The 21,985-nt window shown below is 50.0% G+C and overlaps 1 protein-coding gene across 1 annotated transcript in view; it reads left to right on the top strand.

Moving 5' to 3' along the window:
* The window catches only part of LOC132584881 (hydroperoxide isomerase ALOXE3-like), a 49,689-nt gene extending 28,620 nt beyond the window's left edge, over positions 1 to 21,069 (top strand). Inside the window, exons 7-14 of the mRNA XM_060256841.1 lie at positions 708 to 851; positions 4,026 to 4,229; positions 10,174 to 10,260; positions 11,211 to 11,380; positions 13,777 to 13,898; positions 15,324 to 15,424; positions 17,279 to 17,449; positions 20,820 to 21,069. Of these exons, the coding sequence (XP_060112824.1) occupies positions 708 to 851; positions 4,026 to 4,229; positions 10,174 to 10,260; positions 11,211 to 11,380; positions 13,777 to 13,898; positions 15,324 to 15,424; positions 17,279 to 17,449; positions 20,820 to 20,999 (1,179 nt within the window). The 3' untranslated portion in view covers positions 21,000 to 21,069. The remainder of the gene's footprint in view (positions 1 to 707; positions 852 to 4,025; positions 4,230 to 10,173; positions 10,261 to 11,210; positions 11,381 to 13,776; positions 13,899 to 15,323; positions 15,425 to 17,278; positions 17,450 to 20,819) is intronic.
* Positions 21,070 to 21,985: the final 916 nt, after the last annotated feature.

Here is a 21,985-nt window from a genome sequence, read left to right as displayed (position 1 = left end):
AAATTGCTGAGCAGTTGGGTTAGAGAGGATCAAAGGAAGTCCTTCTTCAACCAAAGGGTGATTAACACGTGGAATTCACTGCCACAGGAGGTGGTGGCGGTTTGCAAGCATAGCCAGCTTCAAGAATTCGATAAAAATATGGAGCAAATGGCTGTTAGCCCTGAAATATGGCTGTTAGCCCCAAGGTCTTTGGAGCTCTCTGACTGGGTCAGTGATGCTCTGTATTCTTGGTGCTTGTGGGGGGCACAGTGGGAGGGCTTCTAGTCTACTGGCCCCACTGGTGGACCTCCTGGTGGCACCTGGTTTTTTTTGGCCACTGTGTGACTCAGAGTGTTGGACTGGATGGGCCATTGGCCTGATCCAACATGGCTTCTCTTATGTTCTTATGTGACACAGAGTGTTGGACTGGATGGGCCATTGGCCTGATCCATCATGGCTTCTCTTATGTTCTTATGTGACTCAGAGTGTTGGACTGGAGGGGCCATTGGCCTGATCCAACATGACTTCTCTTATGTTCTTATGTCTGGGGCAGTGATGCTCTGTATTCTGGGTGCATGGCGGGGGGACAGTGGGAGGGCTTCTAGTGTCCTGGCCTCACTGATGGACCTCCTGGTGGCACCTGGGTTTTTTTTGGCCACTGTGTGACACAGAGTGATGGACTGGATGGGCCACTGGCTTCCCTTATGTTCTCTGACCCTACCCTGCAGAAAGGGAACATCTTCATTACAGACTACAAGATCCTGGAGGACATCCCAACATGCCTTCTCAATGGCAGACCCCAATATCTGGCTGCTCCCCTCTGCCTGCTGCGCCTCAGCCCTGAAGGGAAGATCCTGCCACTGGCAATCCAGGTAAGGAAAGTGGGTAGCTTCTTGTCCCAAGACGCTCTGTGGGCAACCCGTCTTGGTGGTTGTCCACCAACCCAGTTAGGCACCGTAGCGTGAAACCCAAAGCATAGGAAATCTCCATGGGAAACTCCAGTTTGAAACAAAGCAAACCTGGAAGCTAGCCAATTAGGGAGCCCATAGACTTGTACAGGGGTCACTGTAGAAAAGGAGGTGCTGGAGCTCATTGGCACAACTCGTCTGCATAACTCATTTGCATATGTCACACACCCCTGACATCACCAGGAGGTGTGCTAAATTATATTGGCTCAGCATCTGACTCAAAATGCTTCTTTGGAGAGCCAGTTTGGTGTAGTGGTGAAGTGTGAGGACTCTTATCTGGGAGATCCGGGTTTGATTCCCCACACCTCCACTTGCACCTGCTGGAATGGCCTTGGGTCAGCCGTAGCTCTGGCAGAGGTTGTCCTTGAAAGGGCAGCTGCTGTGAGAGCCCTCTCCAGCCCCACCCGCCTCACAGGGTGTCTGTTGTGGGGGAGGAAGGTAAAGGAGATTGTGAGCCGCTCTGAGACTCTTTGGAGTGGAGGGCGGGATATAAATCCAATATCTTCTTCTTCTTCTTCTTGAATTACTTTCACCGATGTGGCCACAGTGGCATGACGAAGATTTCCATCTGCTTTTCTATGTTTTGGTTTTTTCCCCCTTTTTCATGGGGAAAAATGTTAGAAAGTTTGTCAAATCTTAGAGTTCAGCAAAATTCGCACAAGGGGTTTGAACGATGGAGCTCAGAGGCAAGTATTTTTTTTGGAGGGGTGGGTAGGGGTGGAATTCTAGCAGGAGCTCATTTGCCTATTAGGCCACACACCCCTGATGTAGCCAATCCTCTAAGAGCTTACAAAAAAGAGCCTTGTAAGCTCTTGGAGGATTGGCTACATCAGGGGGTGGGGCCTAATATGCAAAGGAGCTCCTGCTAGAATTCTACCCCTGGGTAGGGCTGTCGAGTCCCTGGGCTGGGCGAAGGTTCTCCCGCTCTGGAAGTTCCCAACCTGTCGGCCCACATGAGGCCAGCAGAGGGAACCTCCCCCAACGTCGCCGGCACAATGACGTCGCTCAGAAGTGACGTCATTGCATCAGCGATGCTGCGCACCGGCTGCTCTTGGTGCTTCCAAGAAAACTGTATGGTTTTCCCCAGACAATCTAGCAATTTGGGAGGGAAAGCTCTATGGTACCAGAGGCCACGGAGGACTTGGGGGTAAGAAAGAGCGCGATAACATTGAGAGGTTCCGGAGCTCTGCTCCTGGGAGCTTGTGCCCAAACGGAAGCCTGGACTTGTCCAAGTTCACAATATCCAGGGGGGTTTTTTTTTTGAGCAGGAATGCACAGGAATGCAGTTCTGGCGTTCTTTTTTTTCATATTTATTTATTTATTTTACACTATATTAAGACATACAACATATAACACCCAGTGTCACTTTTCTCCACACCTCGTGCATTTCGCCATTCGTAGACCTTTAGTTGTCCTTCTCATATCCTAAATGCTATTAACAAAAACTGACCACACTCGCTCGAATTTCGCCCCCTGTCCTTGTCGTACACAAAATACTTTTTCATGACATGCCAGTTGTAACATTTCATCTTTCCATTGTAACAGAGAGCCAGAAAAAGGACCTTTCCATTGTCTTAAAATGATTCTTTTAGCTGTTATCATTGCCCGACATAACAACATTTTCTGTTCCCTTGTTAACCCCCACAGTGCCGGAACATAATTTAAAATATATAATGTCAAAGGAGACCGACACTGTAGGTTCAACACACATTTAACATATCGAGTAATCTGATACCAAAATTCTGATAATATTGGGCATTCATATAACATGTGTTTTATGTCTGCCTCTAAGTTATTACAGCGCCAGCATCTCGAATTCGGTTTCATACCACGTTTATAAAGCCGCATCGGCGTCCAATAAGTTCTAAAAATAATCTTTTGATGTATTAATATTAATCTTAGTTCAAATGCCGTTTTCTTTACATTTTGACAAATCGCTTTCCATTGCTGTGGCAATAAGGCGCTATTCAGCTCCACATTCCATTTATGTCTTAATTCAACCAGCTCATGTACATTTTTTATTAACAGCTTATTATAAATGTTTTTCCGACCATCCTGTTCATGTATTTTATCAATTACTGCCTGTAGTATCTCTGGACACTCTGGAGCAGCCAGTGCATCTGGTCCATATTGCGCTCTTAATAATCAATGTTTCAGTTGATAATAATCTTAATTATCAATGTTTCAGTTGATAATAACACCAAAGCTGGTTATTCTTCAAATTAAATTTCTGCAAAAATTCCTGATTAGCTAGAAACTCATCCTGAGAATTTTTAATTTGATCTAATCTTTTTCCTTTCTGGCGTTCTTGGCATCGGGGGTGTGGCCTAATATGGAAATGAGTCCCTGCTGGGCTTTTTCTCCCCAAAAGCCCTGTGTGAAACAACGGTGACGTCAGGGGATTTGGCCTAATATGCAAATGAGTTCCTGCTGGGCTTTCTCTACAAAAAACCCCCTGACAATATCGTATTCTTTAAAAAAAAAAAACTGAGCTGATATAAGGTAGATTGTACAAGAAAGGGTTGGGGAAAAGTATCTATAGAATCATGCAACATTCTGGGTTTGTTGCAACATATATATGAGGAAAGGAAAGGAAAGGTCCCCTGTGCAAGCACCAGTCGTTTCCGACTCTGGGGTGACGTTGCTCTCACAACGTTTTCATGGCAGACTTTTTACGGGATGGTTTGCCCTTGCCTTCCCCAGTCCTCTACGCTCCCCCCCCCCCCCCAGCAAGCTGGGGACTCCTTTGACCGACCTCAGAAGGATGAAAGGCTGCGTCAACCTCGGGCCGGCTACCTGAATCCAGCTTCCGCCGGAATCGAACTCAGGTCGTGAGCAGAGAGTTCAGACCTCAGTACTGCAGTACTGCTGCTTTACCACTCTGCGCCATGGGACTGCAACAAATATATACATACATACAATTATCAGCTCATGTGTTGTAATGATTAAGGATCAGGAAATCCTTGGGGAATTCTTGCCCCTCCCATGTGTTCATGAAGTAGTCTTCCTGCTCCAGTCTCCTGCTGCCCTCTCCTGACAAGTCTCACCTTCCAGCTCAACACGTTTCTTCCTCTGCAGCTGAGCCAAACCCCGGGCCCCGAATGCCCCATTTTCCTGCCCACGGACCCCGAGTGGGACTGGACGCTTGCCAAGATCTGGGTGAGGATGGCCAACTTCCACGTCCACGAGGTCAACACCCACCTCCTGGAAGCTCACTTCTTCTGCGAGGTCTACACCATGGCCACTCTCCGCCAGCTGCCCATGTGCCACCCTGTCTTCAAGGTAAGAGCCTGTGGGGGGTAGGGGTAAACCATGTCGGATTAGGATCTGGAAGCCCCGGGTTTGAATCCCGCCTCGTGCCACTCGCTGGGTGACCTTGGGCCGCTCACACGCTTTCAGCCTAGCCTGCCGTGCAGGGCTGTTGTGAAGATAAAATGAAGGAGAGGAGGAAGATGTAAGTCAACTTGGGTCTCCACTGTAGAAAAAGGCAGAGAGTCATTAATTGTTGTTGTTATTGTTTGTTGTTGTGTTGTTGTCATTACTGTTATTGTTATTTGACTTGAGGGAAAGATACCCATTGCTTATTTGGTGTGCGTCACAAACTCTTCTTGGGTATCGGTCAAACACCGGCATTCTTTTTTGCACGACGAAAAGCAGGATTCTAGTCCTCATGAACCACCAGAATCAACCTGGAAACATGGAAGCGGTGCCCCGGAAGTGTGCAGCGGCTGAGAAAGCCTCTCACTTTCCTGTGTCTTAAAATCTCGTGGTTTTCAGAACCTAGCTTTTGATTTTTGAGTGGAAACAAGATTAATCTTGCACACACTCATGACGTGCCTGAGAGAGAGTGAGAAGAGACAGGGGTGTATTTTCACATTTAGTCTCTTGTGGGGAGGGGATTAGTGGATCATCTTTGCTTCCAGGGTGATGCGCACAGTTTTGAAGCATGTGCTCTCCCCCCACCCCCCACCACCAGCCTGTGTGCTGTAGTGGTTAGGAGCACGAACTAATCTGGAAGAACCGGATCTGATTAGGGTTGCCAGTCTCCAGACGGGGCAGGAACAAAGCCCAAAGGCGTCCACGAACAATCAGCCTTACTTATGGAAAACTTTATATAAATGACTTATTGGATAAGAAGCAACACTTATAATACCCGGAACACTTATGGACCCGGAACGGTTCCTAACGGCTCTACGGGATACCTGGCCCGCTGGCGATTCCCTGGATGATCTGGTAGAGTCCTGGAACGATGGGCTCTCCAGGGCCATTGAGGAGATCGCACCCAGGCGCCCTCTGCGCCCCCGCCCGAAACCGTCGCCCTGGTTTAACCGGGAGCTGCGGCAACAAAAGCGGGAGCTCAGACGACTAGAGAGGCAATGGCGGCGTACTCGAGACGAAGTGACCCGAACATCTTATAGAGAGAGTTTGAAGGCCTATGAGATGGCAATCAAATCCGCAAAGAGAGTATTCTTTGCGGCTAAGATTGCGTCCGCAACTTCGCGCCCGGCACAATTATTTGATATAATTAGAGGACTTACAACGCTGCCACAAGGCAGGTTAAATTCTATTGAATTGGAAATCGGCTGTGAGGCTTTTGCGAAATTTTTTTGCGGATAAAATCGCGTCACTCCGCCCCGACCCCCCTGCCAGTTTGGAGACAGTTAGCGAACCTGAGGCCCCGAGCCTGTCTTCGGATTATACTCTGGATGGCTTTAGACCCCTCAGCCTGGAGGAAGTTGACAGGATTCTCTTATTGGCTCGCCCAACAACTTGTAAATTGGACCCATGCCCTTCCTGGCTTATTAAATCTTGCCAGGGGGATCTTAGATATCCTGTGCGGGATATCATAAATAGATCCCTAACGGAAGGGCACTTTCCAACGCCACTCAAAGAGGCTGTGGTCCGTCCCCTCCTAAAAAAACCATCTTTAGATCCGGCCCAATTGGCACATTATCGGCCGGTTTCTAATTTGCCCTTTTTGGGTAAACTTATTGAGAGGGCAGTGGCGATGCAATTACAGAATTTCCTGGAGGACGCTTCCATCCTCGACCCATTTCAGTCCGGCTTCCGCCCGGGACACGGGACGGAGACAGTGTTGGTCGCCCTAGTAGATGACCTTCAACGGCATCTGGATCGGGGTGGCTCGGCGGTGCTGATGCTGTTAGACCTGTCGGCGGCGTTCGACACGGTTGACCATCGGCTACTGACGTGCCGCCTCGCCGACGCGGGGATTCAGGGGTTGGCCTTACAGTGGCTTTCCTCTTTCCTGGAAGGTCGGGGACAAAAGGTCGCAGTAGGGGGGGAGCTATCCCAGAGGCGCACACTTGATTGTGGTGTGCCCCAGGGGGCGGTTCTCTCCCCGATGTTATTCAATATCTATATGCGGCCTCTTGCCCAGATAGCCCGAAGGTATGGGCTGGGGTGCCACCAGTATGCTGATGACACCCAGCTCTATCTACTGATGGACGGCCGGCCGGTCTGCGCCCCGGAAAATCTGGACCGGGCATTACAGGCCGTGGCTGAGTGGCTCAGACTGAGTGGGCTGAAGCTAAATCCTACGAAGACAGAGGTCCTTTGCTTGGGTCGCCACGGCCCGGGGGGGGGGATCCCCCTGCCAGCTTTTGACGGTGCGCCGCTGATGGCGGCGGACAGAGTCAGGAGCTTGGGGGTGCTGTTGGAGCCTTCCTTAAAGATGGAGGCTCAGATAGCAGCCGCTGCCAAGTCCGCATTTTTTCATCTTAGGCGGGCAAGGCAGCTGGCCCCCTTCCTGGAGCGCGACGACCTAGCAACAGTGATCCATGCTACGGTCACCTCGAGGTTGGACTACTGCAATGCCCTCTACATGGGGCTGCCCCTGTCCCGGACTCGAAAGCTGCAGCTGGTGCAGAATGCCGCGGCCCGGCTGTTATTGGGTCTCCCAAAGTGGGGACACATTCGGCCGGGTCTTCGGACTCTGCACTGGCTTCCAGTGATGTATCGAGTCCGGTACAAGGTGCTGGTTATTACCTTTAAAGCCCTATATGGCCTGGGACCTGCCTACCTGAGGGACCGTCTCTCCCCATACGTTCCCCAGAGAGCACTGAGGTCAGGAACACAAAATCTCCTCTCTATCCCCGGGCCAAAAGAAGCCCGCCTGAAAGTCACTCGAGATAGGGCTTTTTCCGTTATGGCCCCCACTTGGTGGAATCAGCTGCCGGAAGAGGTGAGGGCCCTGCGGGACTTGGCTCAATTCCGCAGGGCCTGTAAGACGACCCTCTTCCGGCTAGCTTACACCTAGCCGGGATGGAACTTGACGTAACTGGCCTGCCATCTGTTTATATAAAATGATATGTTATTGGTTTTAAGCTGCATTGTTTTTATGAATTGAAATGTATTGGTTTTAATGTTTAAATGTGAAGTATTTAATTGTTTATATTTAAATTGTTAAATTGTTATTGTTGGAAGCCGCCCTGAGCCACTCCTGGGAAGGGCGGGATACAAATCCCGAATAAATAAATAAATAAATAAATAAATAAATACATAATTGCAAAAACAATAACGTAATCCCCCCGAAGACAAAGTCTTATCATTCATTAGAAAGTTCCTTTCTTATTCATAGAAGTCCGGGGGAAACCTTGAAAAGCCGTGAGTGAAATTCCAAGAAGACAGCAATCCTTTCAGACAGGAAGGTGTGTAGAGAAGGAATCACAGCGTTATTTCGCTGAGGCGGCACAGCGCAACTCCGCAATTCTTTCGCCACTGTTTCGCATGAGCAGCAGAGCGCAATTGAGCCGCCTTGAAAGTGGCCGCTTTAATCTGCAGAGAAGTTTAGCTATTGCTTTGTATGAACTATTCAAGATCTGTGACGCTTGTTAAAGCCTCAGGTGAAACAGGGCCCTATGCGTTTCCCTGTCGCTCAATTGCGCTCTGCTACTCGTGCGAAACAGCGGTGAGCCACTTTTCGTTTATGCACCTTCTCGGCTGAAAGAATTGCGAAGTTGCGCTGTGCCGCTTTAGCGAAATAACGCTGTGATTCCTTCTCTACACACCTTCCTGTCTGAAAGGATTACTGTCTTCTTGGAATTTCAATCACGGCTTTTCAAGGTTTTCCCCGGACTTCTATGAATAAGAAAGGAACTTTCTATTGAATGATAAGATTTTGTCTTCGGAGGATCACGTTATTGTTTTTGTTTTTGCAATTATGTATTATAAGTGTTGCTTCTTATCCAATAAGTCATTTATATAAAGTTTTCCATAAGTAAGGCTGGTTGTTTGTGGATGCCTTTGGGCTTTGTTCCTGCTTCACTTTTGCACGTTGCTCTTTGGGTTACTCAGTTTGGTGTAGTGGTTAAGTGTGCAGACTCTTATTTGGGAGAACTGGGTTTGATTCCCCACTCCTCCACTTGCAGCTGCTGGAATGGCCTTGGGTCAGCCATAGCTCTGGTAGAGGTTGTCCTTGAAAGGGCAGCTGCTGTGAGAGCCCTCTCAGCCCCACCCACCTCCCAGGGTGTCTGTTGTGGGGCAGGAAGATATAAAAGATTGTGAGCCGCTCTGAGACTCTTGAGTGAAAAGTGGGGTATACATCCAGTACCTCCTTTATCCACTTGAGAGAGCCAGTTTGGTGTAGTGGTTAAGTGTGCGGACTCTTATCTGGGAGAACCGGGTTTGATTCCTCACTCCACTTGCAGCTGCTGGCATGGCCTTGGGTCAGCCATAGCTCTGGCAGAGGTTGTCCTTGAAAGGGCAGCTGCTGTGAGAGCCCTCTCAGCCCCACCCACCTCACCGGGTGTCTGTTGTGGGGAAGGAAGGGAAAGGAGATTGTGAGCCGCTCTGAGACTCTTCGGAGTGGAGGGCGGGATATAAATCCAATATCTTCATCTACCTCACAGGGTGTCTGTTGTGGGGGAGGAAGGGAAAGGAGATTGTGAGCCGCTCTGAGACTCTTCGGAGTGGAGGGCGGGATATAAATCCAATATCTTCATCTACCTCACAGGGTGTCTGTTGTGGGGAAGGAAGGGAAAGGAGATTGTGAGCCGCTCTGAGACTCTTCGGAGTGGAGGGCGGGATATAAATCCAATATCTTCATCTACCTCACCGGGTGTCTGTTGTGGGGAAGGAAGGGAAAGGAGATGGTGAGCCGCTCTGAGACTCTTCGGAGTGGAGGGCGGGATATAAATCCAATATCTTCATCTACCTCACAGGGTGTCTGTTGTGGGGAAGGAAGGGAAAGGAGATTGTGAGCCGCTCTGAGACTCTTCGGAGTGGAGGGCGGGATATAAATCCAATATCTTCATCTACCTCACCGGGTGTCTGTTGTGGGGGAGGAAGGGAAAGGAGATGGTGAGCCGCTCTGAGACTCTTCGGAGTGGAGGGCGGGATATAAATCCAAAATCTTCATCTACCTCACAGGGTGTCTGTTGTGGGGGAGGAAGGTAAAGGAGATTGTGAACCTCTCTGAGACTCTTCGGAGTGGAGGGCGGGATATAAATTTAATATCTTTTTCTTCTTCTTCAATCCCCTGGTGGGGGCAGGAGATCCCCTGATTTGGAGGCCCTCCCCCACTTTAAGGTCATCAGAAAGTGGGGGGGAGGGAAATGTCTGCTGGGCACTCCATTATTCCCTATGGAGACCAATTCCCATAGGGTATAATGGAGAATAGATCCATGGGTAACTTGGGCTCTGGGGGGGGGGCGCTTTTTTTTTTTTAGATAGAGACACTAAGTTTGCAGCATAGCATCCGATGCCTCTTCTCAAAACACTCTCCAATTTTAAACAAGATTGGACCAGGCGGTCCAATGCTATGAACCCCCAAAGAAGGTGCCCCCCTCCTTCATTATTTCCAATGGTGGGAAGGCATTTAAAAGGTGTGCAATCCCTTTAAATGTAATGGCCAGAACTCCCTTTGGAGTTCATTTATGCTTGTCACAACCTTGCTTTTGGCTCTGCCCCCAAAGTTTCCTGGCTTCACCCCCAAAGTCTCCAGATATTTCTTGAATTGAACCTGGCATTGCTAGATCTGATTCCTCACTCCTCCACACGTACCTGCTGATGTGACCTTGGGTCAGCTACAAGTTCTCTCAAGGCCGTTCTGCTCAAGAGCAGTTTCTGTCAGAGCTCTCTCCGTCTCACCCACCTCACAGGGTGTCTGTTGTTGGGAGGGGAAGGGAAAGGAGATTGTGAGCCTCTCTGAGACTCCTTTGGGTAGTGAAGGGCAGGATATAAATCCAGCCTCTTCTTCTTCTTTCAGCTCATGATGCCTCACACCCGATACACCCTCCACATCAACACCTTGGCCCGCACCAGCCTTATACAGCCAGGAGGGGTCTTTGATAAGGTAAGAAGGCCAGAACAACCAAAATGGGGAAGTGAGAATTTTGCTGAACTTTAAGATTTAACAATTTTTTTAAAAAAATGGGATAATATTCAAAACATCTAAAGCAGGCAGATGGAAATCTTCATCCTGTGGCCACATTAAAAAGGTCAAGGTAGTCCCCTGTGCAAGCACCAGTCGTTTTTGACTCTGGGGTGATGTTGCTTTCACGTTTTCACGGCAGACTTTTTACGGGGTGGTTTGCCATTGCCTTCCCCAGTCATTGACACTTTCCCCCCCAGCAAGCTGGGTACTCATTTGTCTGACCTTGGAAGGATGGAAGGCTGAGTTGACCTGGAGTCGGCTACCTGAACCAGCTTCCACTGGGATCGAACTCAGGTCGTGAGCCGAGGGCTCCGACCGCAGTACTGCAGCTTTACCACTAGGAAAAGGAAAGGAAAGGTCCCCTGTGCAACCACCAGTCGTTTTCGACTCTGGGGTGATGTTGCTTTCATGTTTTCACAGCAGACTTTTTACAGGGTGGTTTGCCATTGCCTTCCCCAGTCATCTACACTTCCCCCCCCCCCTCAGCAAGCGGGGCACTCATTTTACAGACCTTGGAAGGATGGAAGGATGAGTTGACCTGGAGTCGGCTACCTGAACCAGCTTCCGCTGGGATCAAACTCAGGTCGTGAGCAGAGAGCTCCGACTCCAGTACTGCAGCTTTACCACTCTGCGCCACAGGGCCACATCGAAGAAAGTTATTTAACAAGTCTGATCGGAGTAAGGTTTTATTATGGCAATTAGAATTCAAGGAGCATTTTAAGGTAGATGCTGAGCTGATATAATGTAGTACGCCTTCCGGTGACATCAGGGGTGTGTGTGGTATATGCAAATGAGTTGTGCTAACGAGGTCCGGCACCTCTTTTCCTACAAAACGAGCCCTGCTTGAATGTCTACCTCGTGCTCCACAGGCAACTGCAACAGGCCGCGATGGGATGTTGAAACTGCTGGCCAAAGGCGTTCAGGCCGCCACTTACACTGCCCTTTGCCTCCCGGATGATCTTGAAAAAAGAGGAGTGGCCTCCTTGCCCAATTTTTACTTTCGGGATGACGGCATGAAGATCTGGAATGCCATTCAGAAGTGAGTTTTGGGAACCAGGTATCTGGGGGGGGGGGTGTCCGTGTGCAGAAGCAAACACCCGGTAAAAGTAAAGGTAGTCCCCTGTGTAAGCACCAGTCGTTTCCGACTCTGGGGTGATGTTGCTTTCACAACGTTTTCATGGCAGACTTTTTACAGGGTGGTTTGCTATTGCCTTCCCCGGTCATCTCTGCTTTCCCCTCAGCAAGGTGGGGACTCCTTTGACCGACCTTGGAAGGATGGAAGGCTGAGTCAACCTGGAGCCGGCTACCTGAGCCCAGCTTCATTTTAAAAGACTCATTTATCTTTTCCAATTACCAATATTTATGAACAGGCCATGCTATATGAAGGCCTCCCTAGCCCTCTCCTGCCTCTTTGTAGTTGCTCTCCAAAGTCTCAGGAGAGGCGCTTACCAGCCTTGGTGAGACCCCTTTCATGGGAGATGCTTCTGAATACATCTATGCCCCTTGGAGAGGGAGCTGAGATATATACACATTCAAATCACTGTATCTTAAGACAAGTTCTACTTATCTTGACAAGTCAGCCTTCAAGTATTTTAAGGTAAAGGTAGACCCCTGTGCAAGCACCAGTCGTTTCCGATTCTGGGGTGACATTTCACAACGTTTTCACGGCAGACTTTTTACGGGGTGGTTTGCCATTGCCTTCCCCAGTCATCTTCTACGCTTTCCCCCCAGCAAGCTGGGTACTCATTTGACCGACCTCAGAAGGATGGAAGGCTGAGTCAACCTTGAGCCGGCTACCTGAAAACCCAGCTTCCGCTGGGGATCAAACTCAGGTCGTGAGCGGAGCTTAGGACTGCAGTACTGCAGCATTGTGCCTCTCAATGTACCTTGGAAAAAAAGGAAAGGTCCCCTATACAAGCACCAGTCGTTTCTGACTCTGGGGTGACGCTGCTTTCACAACATTTTCACGGCAGACTTTTTACGGGGTGGTTTGCCATTGCCTTCCGCAGTCACCTACGCTTTCCCCCCAGCAAGCTGGGGACTCCTTTGACCGACCTCAGAAGGATGGAAGGCTGAGTCAACCTGGAGCCGGCTTCCGCTGGGATCGAACTCAGGTCATGAGAGAGTTCGCACTGCAGTACTGCAGCTTTACCACTCTGTGCACTGGGGCTCTTAACATATGAGGAAAGCACCAGTCGTTTCAGACTCTGGGGTGACGTCACCTCATGATGTTTTCAGGGCAGGCAGTGTGATAGTGTGGCAATGTGATAGCACAGAGTGGCCCGGAAGTGTGGGGAGGGCCTCCAAACTAGGGGATCCCCTGCCCTCAAGAGGGGATTGGCGACTCTAAGTCTAGATATCAGTTGTAATTCCAGCAGCACTCTGGGATTCACCTGGAAGTTGGTAACTCTAACTGGAAGGGATCCGAGAGTCAGAAAGAGGTTTCGTAACTAAATCAAGGCAGAGATCTGAGGCAAAATGTGAATCCACGGTATTTTGGTCTGATTCGGTTGGGTTCGTTGTGTGAACAGCACCGAAACAGGGGAGGATTCAGCCGAGAGAACTTTCTGAGTGCCTGGGCAGGCAAGAATTAATTGCCAAACACAAACCTTGCTCGAAAATGCTCCCTCTCCCCCTTTCATACGGGCTTTCTACAAGCTCAGCTTAAGCAACAAGCGATTGCCTTGAGCCAAAATTGGAAATGAAACGCAGCCAAAATTGGAAATGAAACGCAGCGAAGGACAATGGTTACGAGAAGAATGTGGGCAGGGATACTTTAAAAATACTAATTGCAAACAACCCCACAAACCAGTTTCAATTCTTTGGGGTACAGCTTGTGCCCTGTGGGATCCAGGCAATTGTGGCTTAATGAGAACAAGCTGCAAATCTTCTTGTAGGATTCCCGGTTTCCCACCCGTCGTCTCTGCCTTTAATAGTCGTGTGAAAAGGGCAGAAAACCTACTGGGGCTGCATTCCCACACCCAGCCGCATTCAAATCCAAAGCCCAGGAACAGGGCTGGATTAACAATCAGGCCAAATAGGCACTGGCCTAGGGGCCCCACGCCTTTAGGGGCCCCAGGCTGGCTTCCCCCCCTGGTTTTGCCCCACTTGCAGCCCTCCCAGCCTGCCCACGCAGCCAGCAACTGAGTCGCTCTTTGCCCAACTTGCCTGGTGTGGCGGATGCTGCCGTTGTTGCCAAGTTTGCCTCTCTCTGCCTCTCCCCCGCAGCTTTGTCAAAGGAGGTTTTGAGAAGGTGCCTGCAGGGGGCAGCAGAGGGCTGCGGGTGGTGGGCTGGGCACTCCAATTTGCGAGGGGCCCTCTGAGATTGTGACTGCCTAGGGGGCCTCCATAGGGTTTAACCCGGCATTGCCCAGGAGTCACTCGAGAGTTCGATCCGGGAGTGACTCCGCTTCCCTTTGTCTACTCCACTTTCAGGATGGTCTCTGGGATTGTCCATCTCTACTACAAATCTGATGCAGCGGTCAAGGAGGACCCCGAACTGCAGGCCTGGGTGCACGAAATTTTCACCGAAGCTTTCCTGGGCTTGAAGTCATCTGGTAAGGCCCTGCCTAGGGTTGCCCAGGGAGGGAAGATGGCATGAGAGAGAGTAGGGTTGCCAAGTCCCCTTCCTCCTGGAGCGGGGGACATTCGCACATGCGCAAAGCTTGCGGGCGACACAATGACGTCATCCACAAGTGACGTCATCGCCCCAGCGATGCGGTGCAGTGGCCACTCTAGGCATTTCTGGGAAAACTCTATGGTTTCTCTAAACGCTCTAGCCATTTGGGAGGTAAAACTCTATGGTACCTGTTGTACCATAAATTTTTCCTTCCCAAGTGGCTAGAGTGTCCAGGAAAACCATAGAGTTTTCCCGGAAACACCTAGAGCAGCCACTGTGCACCCTCACCTGCACGATGACATCACTTCCAGGTGACATCATCACGCCGGCACCATAGGGGGAGGTTCCCCCTGCCAGCCCAATGTGGGCTGGTGGGTTGGGAGCCCCCGCCCGGACTGGGGGCTTAGCAGCCCAAGGAGAGAACCCAATCTCACCAAATCTCGGAAGCTAAGCAGGGTCATTACTTAGAAGGGAGACCACCAAGGAAGGCTCTGTAGAGGAAGGTGATGACAAACCACCCCTGCTTCTCACTTGCCTGGAAAGCCCCTTGCTGGGGTTGCCAGAAATTAGTTATGACTTGGCAGCATTTATAGATATATATAGGGATGCCAACTCTACCTTGTGAAATTCCAGGGGATTTGGGGAGGGCGGAGTTTGGGGAGGAAGGTGATGTGATAGCATGATAGGGAGGAAGGCGATGTGATAGTGTGGCAATGGGATTGCATAGAGTCCACCCTCTGAAGCCACCATTTTCTCAAGAGGAACTCATCTCAAGATCTGTTGGAATTCTGGGAGAACTCCTGGCCCCACTTGGTGGTTGGCAACCCTAGCTTGTTGCTCTCCCCTCTTCCCTCCCTTCCCTTTTTTCTTTTCTCCCCAGAGAAGAGGAGAAGTGGCCATAAGAACATAAGAGAAGCCATGTTGAATCAGGCCAATGGCCCATCCAGTCCAACACTCTGGGTCACACAGTGGCCAATATATGTTGGTTTCTTTTTTATTTTGTGTTCTATCGTTGTTGGTTTTGGTCCATCTTGTGTGCATTGCTGTCCTAGTTTCTTTCTTCTTTTGGGGGCCATTTTATGCTGATGAGTCATAATGCCATGCCACATCAGGTGAGGAAAGAGAAAACAATGCCACAATATTATTATCAATAATGAAGGCTTTTGGACTCGTTCTTACAAGGAAGAAACAAAATCAAAATGGGGGAAATCACACCCAATCATGCAGCTTTCGAAATGCAGTCTCATCTCTTTGCCTCTCCCACAACCCCACTCCATAAAGCACAAGAGGAAATGGCACAAGCAGAAGTGAGGATTCCTTTACCAGAAGGGGGAAATCTTAACTTCCTGTCCAACCCCAACAGGTGTCCCATCTGCACTGGAAGCCAAGGATGAACTTATCAAGTTCCTCACCATGATCATCTTCTGCTGCTCAGCAAGACATGCTGCAGTCAACAGTGGGCAGGTAGGGGACCACACCTGGAGGGGACAGGACCTCACCCCTCCCAGTCTATTTCCTTGCTCCGTTTTGTGTCTTCTGTCCCATTCCCAGGGCTGATTATACTGTCACACGTGGGCCTAGCAAGGAGGCTTGGTTGCTAGACGTCAGAGTTCTCCTTGACACAGGGAAGTTCGATTATCTGAACTGTTTCAACTAGGAAACACGCACGTGTCAAAAAGATTGAACCAGGGGGTCCAATTCTATGAGCCCCCAAATAAGGTGCCCCTACCCATTATTGCAAAAAGAGAGCCCCGTGGTGCAGAGCTGTAAATCTGCAGTACTGCGCTCAAACTCTCTGCTCACGACTTGAGTTCGATCCCGGCGGAAGCTGGGTTCAGGTAGCTGGCTCAAAGTTGACTCAGCCTTCCATCCTTCTGAGGTTGGTAACACGAGTACCCAGCTTGCTGGGGGGGAAAGCGTCGATGACTGGGGAAGGCAAGGGCAAACCACCCCGTAAAAACGTTGTAAAAGCAACATCACCCCAGAGTCGGAAACGACTGGTGCTTGCACAGGGGAAATTTCCTTTACCTTTTTAGCCATTATTTCCGAATGAAGGGAAGACATTTAAAAGGTGTGCGGTCCCCTTAAATGTGATTGCCAGCACTCCCTTTGGAGTTCAGTCGTGCTCATCATGCCCTTGCTCCTGGCTCCGCCCCAATGTCTCCTAGCTCCACCCTCAAAGTCCCCAGATATTTCTTGAGTTGGACCTAGCAATCCTATACCGTTTTTGCACACAGCTTACCTCGCAGTCACAATCCTGTTCCCTCCGCAGCGTCTGTCGGATTTCCCACCATCTGCTCCGGAGTTACAGGAAGTGCCGTGGCTTTTGCCTAGCAAACGTAAACTGGGTTTTAGCGGTTTACGTTTGCTACGCAAAAGCTGCGGCACTTCCTGTAACTCCGGCGCAGATGGTGGGAAATCCGACCGGACGCTGCGGAGGGAACAGGATTGTGACTACGAGGTAAGCTGTGTGCGAAAACGGTCCTAGTCAAATCACTGCCTGTTCTACAAAGCCATAACTCTGAGAAGATAAATTAGTGCACAGAGAGAAAGTCACTTTTAGGATAAAACCAAAACCACCCAAATGGTTACAGTGACCAAATAATTAAGTATATTCATCAATATCGAATACTTAAATGTACGATCCTCAAACAATACAATGCCAACAGAGGAGTCCCGAAATGCAGGGAGTCAACTTGGTTACTCCGCTTCGATTTCTCTTCTAGCACTGGGTGTTCCATAAATCACATTTTTTACAAATGCTCTGAATAGTTCTGCAACAACTCACAAGGTACACTGCTCTGAATAGTTCTGCAGCAATATTTCGATTGCGTTCAGCTGTGCAGAATTTCCAATGGATAAATAGATGGGACAGAAAAGTCTCCAAAATACTTTCAAACCGGCACATCGCTCTAGAATGGTTCAAGGCCATTCTCCAGGTGGAGCCTGAAATTACAGGTGATCTCCAGACAGCAGAGATCTTTTCAGCTGGAGGAAATGGTTGCTTTGGAGGGGGAGGGGGCTTAAAGCCATTTTACTCCACTGAGATCCCTCCCCTCCATTAACTCCACCCTCCTCAGGTCCCCCCCCCCCCAAAAAAAACCCTCCACGAACTCCTCAATCCAGAGCTCTCCACCCTAAGGAGATTTTTAAAAAATTAAGCCAACAGACCAGTCCCTCTTCTGCAAGAAAAAAAAAATCTGCCTGCCCTTTGTATCAAATTGGAATCGTGCTTTTCCACCGGACTGCCTTTGTCCTCTCAGACAGACCCCAGCTGGCTCTAACCCTTTCCCCTTCTGCCTTTTCCACGTGGGACAGTTTGATTTCGCCGCCTGGATGCCCAACACCCCGGCCACCTTGAGACAGCCTCCCCCCAAAGCCAAGGGCATGGCCACCTTGCAGAGCATCTTGGACACCTTGCCGGAAGTGAACTCCACCTGCGCACTTCTCTCCCTGCTTTCGGTCGTGAGCTACGAGCCAGGCGACCTGGTGAGTGAGTCTGGGGAAAGCGGGACGCCATCCAGATTAAAGTCACAGATCAGTTGCCTTGACGGTGAAAGGTACTGAATTAATCAAGAGAGTTCCAGAGGGTAGCTGTATTGATCTACAATAGAAGGGGTGGGTTTGAGTTCCATAAGCTTCGGGAGCCAAGATACCAGAGCTCTGGCTCTCAGAAGCTCATGCGCCAAAAATTTTGTTGGTGTCTGTGGCGCTCCTGAACTCGAATCTAATTGAACCAGTGCTTTTTTTGAAGTAGGAACTCCTTTGCATATTAGGCCACACACTCCTGATGTAGCCAATCCTCCTGGAGCTTACAGTAGGCCCTGTCCTAAGAGCCCTGGAAGCTCTTGGAGGATTGGCTGCATCAGTAGGCTTGCCAATCCCCAGGTCCCAGCGGGGGTTCTTCCGCTTTCCCAGGCTCCTTCCCACCTCCAGTCAGCTGGCCAATGGGGGGAAGCCCCGCCCCCAAAGCCACCATGTGCCTTTCCACCTCTGGAGGCTCCAGTCTCCGATTGAAAGGCTTCCTCTTGGGATGGGGTGTCTGTGTTACTTTGAAGAAGTTGGCAACAACTCGTGAGTAGAGAGGCCACTCCCTCGCTTCAGAGTCGCCAGAAACGGGGGTGGGGAGGGGGGAGGGAAACGTCTGCTGAACACTTCATTATTCCCTATGTGGAGATCGATTCTCATAGGGTATAATGGGGAATTGATCTGGAGGTTTCGGGGGTGCTGGGGGAGCTGTTTTTTGAGGTAGAGGCACCAAATTTTCAGTATAGTATCTAGTGCCTCTCCCCAAAGTACCCCCCAAGTTTCAAAATGTTTGGACCAGAGGGTCCAATTCTATGAGCCCCAAAAGAAGGTGCCCCTATCCTTCATTATTTCCTATGGAAGGAAGGCATTTAAAGAGGTGTGCTGTCCTTGAGATGTGATGGCCAGAACTCCCTTGGAGTTCAATTATGCTTGTCACACCCTTGTTCCTGGCTCCACCCCAATGTCTCCTGGCTCCATCCCCAAAGTCTCCTGGCTCCACCCCCAAAGTCCCCAGATATTTCTTGAATTGGACTTGGCAACCCTATACATCAGTGAGGTGTGGCCTAATATGTAAAGGAGTTCCTGCTATGAAAAAAGCCCAGAATCGATCAGGTTAACAATAAAAAGTAGACACTAGTTGGAGGGGGGGGGACAATTGGGGTCTGGGACCTTCATATCTACAGGACCACCTTTCCTGTTGCAACCCTCCCCTGCTCCCTTTGGTCATCCTCTCGGGGACTCTTGCGGGTGCCTGGCTCCAGGATGGCTCGGTTAGCTGTCACCAGGGGAAGGGCCTTATCATTTGTGGCCCCGGCTGTGGAATTAACTCTCAGATGACACCCATGCCCTTCCAGACTTGTTTAAAGGCAGGCAAGGCTGAATTATTTAGGCTGGATGCAGGGCCTTTTTTTTTTTAGTAGGAATGCACAGGAACACAGTTGGTGTCAGGGGGTGTGGCCTAATATGCAAATGAGTCCCGGCTGGGCTTTTTTAGCCACATATTTTAATCGTGTCACCGTTTTATATTTGTTATCTGCTTTTTATGTTGTTCTTAAACTTATTTATATGGTTTTAGGATTGTAAGTTGTCATGAGACCCTTTGGGTGAGCAGCAACTAATTAATAAAGGCATAAAATTGGATCCAGACTATGGAGGGGGGAGGCAAGGGAGCGCAGCCTTTTCCAAAAGATCGTTATCTGTGCCAATTACATGTCTGACTCCTTCCTTCCAACGCCTGCATTGTGGAAGCTGCCTTCTGCGCTAATCTTAAACCAAGTTTGCTTGAAGTTACGTGGCCAAGCAAGTTCACAACGCAGTCATAAGGATTGTTTCTCTCAGGGGAGATACGATCAAGTTGCACTGCGAATACCAAGCGTTGTTGCGGTCTTTCGCATGCATGCTCCGGCCGCTCTCTTTGCAACTGTTCCTGAACCTTCTTTTTTTAAAAATCAGGGTTGATCTGTTTCCTTCTGTGCTGGCCAATGTTTTTTATCTGGATCTAAATCTCACACAGGTGTGCATGCACACACAAAGGCCTACACAAACAGGCACACACATCAAAAGTAGCTCCCCCCCCCCCACAAGCAGGAAAAACAAATAGCTCAATCCTAATATTTGGTTTTTAAAAAGAAAGAGGATCTCCTCTCTTTCCACCCGTTCTGCATTTTAAAAGTCAGATTGGACAAGCTTTAGTTAATAAAATACACCTCTGGACATGAGAAGGGACTGTGGCTCAGTGACAGAGCAACCGCTCGGAATGCAAAAGGTCCCAGGTTCAATCCCCGGAATCTCCAGCTAAAAGGACCAGAAGGTAGATGTAAAAGACCTTTCTCTGCTTGAGACCCTGGAGAGCTGCTGCCAGTCTGAGTACACAATACTGAGCCAGTTTGGTGTAGTGGTGAAGTGTGTGGACTCTTATCTGGGAGAACCAGGTTTGATTCCCCACTCCTCCACTTGCAGCTGCCGGAATGGCCTTGGGTCAGCCATAGCTCTTGCTAAGTGGTTAAGTGCACAGACTCTTATCTGGGAGAACTGGGTTTGATTCCCCACTCCTATACTTGCACCTGCTGGAATGGCCTTGGGTCAGCCATAGCTCTTGTTAAGTGCACAGGCTCTTATCTGGGAGAACCGGGTTTGATTCCCCAAACCTCCACTTGCAGCTGCTGGAATGGCCTTGGGTCAGCCATAGCTCTTGCACAGCTGTCCTTGAAAGGGCAGCTGCTGAGAGAGCTCTCTCAGCCCCACCCACCTCACAGGGTGTCTGTTGTGGGGGGAGAAGATCTAGGAGATTGTAAGCCACTCTGAGTCTCTGTCCTTGAAAGGGCAGCTGCTGGGAGATCCCTCTCATCCCCACCTACCTCACAGGGGGGTCTGTTGTGGGGGGGGAGAAGATGTAGGAGAATTTAAGCCACTCTGAGTCTCTGTCCTTGAAAGGGCAGCTGCTGGGAGAGCCGTCTCAGCCCCACCCACCTCACAGGGGGGTCTGTTGTGGGGGGAGAAGATATAGGAGATTGTGAGCCGCTCTGAGTCTCTGTCCTTGAAAGGGCAGCTGCTGTGTGAGCTCTCTCAGCCCCACCCGCCTCACAGGGTGTCTGTTGTTGGGGGAGAAGATCTAGGAGATTGTAAGCTGCTCTGAGTCTCTGATTCAGAGAGAAGGGCGGGGTATAAATCCGCCATCTTCTTCTTCTTCTTCTTCTTCTAACCTCGCCGGACTAAAGATCCCCCAAGTATAAGGGAGCTTCGCGGGTTCGTGTTGTCAAATGCTGCAGATTCGTGCTTTGTTCCACCTCAGTTGGGGGGCTCAGCTGTTCCTCTTCTTGCCGTTTTCCAGAGACCTCTGGGCTACTACCCGGACAAGCACTTCACAGAAGAAGAGCCCCAAAAGCTGATTGCCGAATTCCAGGAGCGGCTGGCTGAGATCTCCAAGGAAATCAACGCAAGGAACGAGGGGCTTCCCATTGGCTACCTCTACTTGAACCCTACTGAAGTACAGAACAGTGTCTCAGTATAAGAGGGCTCCTCCCAGCTGGTACAGATCCTAGAACGTACTGGGAATTCTGGGCCTGGAATACGCTCAGGCTGCCAACTTTGGGGAGGTAGGGTTAGGGTTGCCAATCCCCAGGTGGGGGCAGGGGATTCCCCAGTGTGGAGACCCTCCCCTTCCTTCAGGGTCATCAAAAAGCAGGGGGGGGGAGGGAAATGTCTGCTGGTCACTCCATTGTTCCCTACGGAGACCGATCCCCATAGGGTATAATGGAGAATTGATCCGTGGGTATCTGAGGCGCTGGGGGGGGGGCTGTATTTTGAGGTAGAGGCACCAAATTTACAGCATAGCATCCGGTGCCTCTCCTCAACACCCCCCCAACCCCAAGTTTCAAAAAGATTGGATCAGGGGGTCTAATTTTATGCGCCCCAAAAGAAGGTGGCCCTATCCTTCATTATTTTCAAAGGAGGGGAGGCATTGAAAAAGGTGTGCTGTCCCTTTAAATGTGACGGCCAAAACTCCCTTTGGAGTTCAATCATGCTTGTCACAACTTTGATACTGGCTCCATTCCCAATGTCTCCTGGCTCCACCCCCAAAGTCCCCACATATTTCTTGCATTGGACCTAGGGAGGGTAGAGATGTCCTGGATTACAATTTATCTCCAAACTCCATAGATCAGTTCTCCTGGAGAGAATGGCCTCATTGGAAGGTGGACACTATAGCATTGTACCCCACTGAGGTCCCCTCCTCTCCTCCTCCTCTCCCTGCCCTCCTCAGCCTCTAAAGTCTCCAGATATTTTGTGACCTGGAGTTGGCAACCCTCAAGCAAGCTGAAGGCCTTCTTATCATTCTAATAATGCAATAATAATAGGCTTGCCAATCCCCAGGTCCCAGCGGGGGTTCTTCCGCTTTCCCAGACTCCTTCCCGCCCCCAGTCAGCTGGCCCGCAGGGGGAAGCCCCGCCCCCACAGCCACCATGTGCTTTTCCTCCTCCGGAGGCTTCAGGCTCCGAT

Source organism: Heteronotia binoei, chromosome 15 (genome assembly GCF_032191835.1).
Source record: "Heteronotia binoei isolate CCM8104 ecotype False Entrance Well chromosome 15, APGP_CSIRO_Hbin_v1, whole genome shotgun sequence".
Lineage (NCBI taxonomy): Eukaryota > Metazoa > Chordata > Lepidosauria > Squamata > Gekkonidae > Heteronotia > Heteronotia binoei.
The sequence above is the reverse complement of the archived record's forward strand: the minus strand, read 5'-3'. Positions and strand labels throughout refer to the sequence as shown.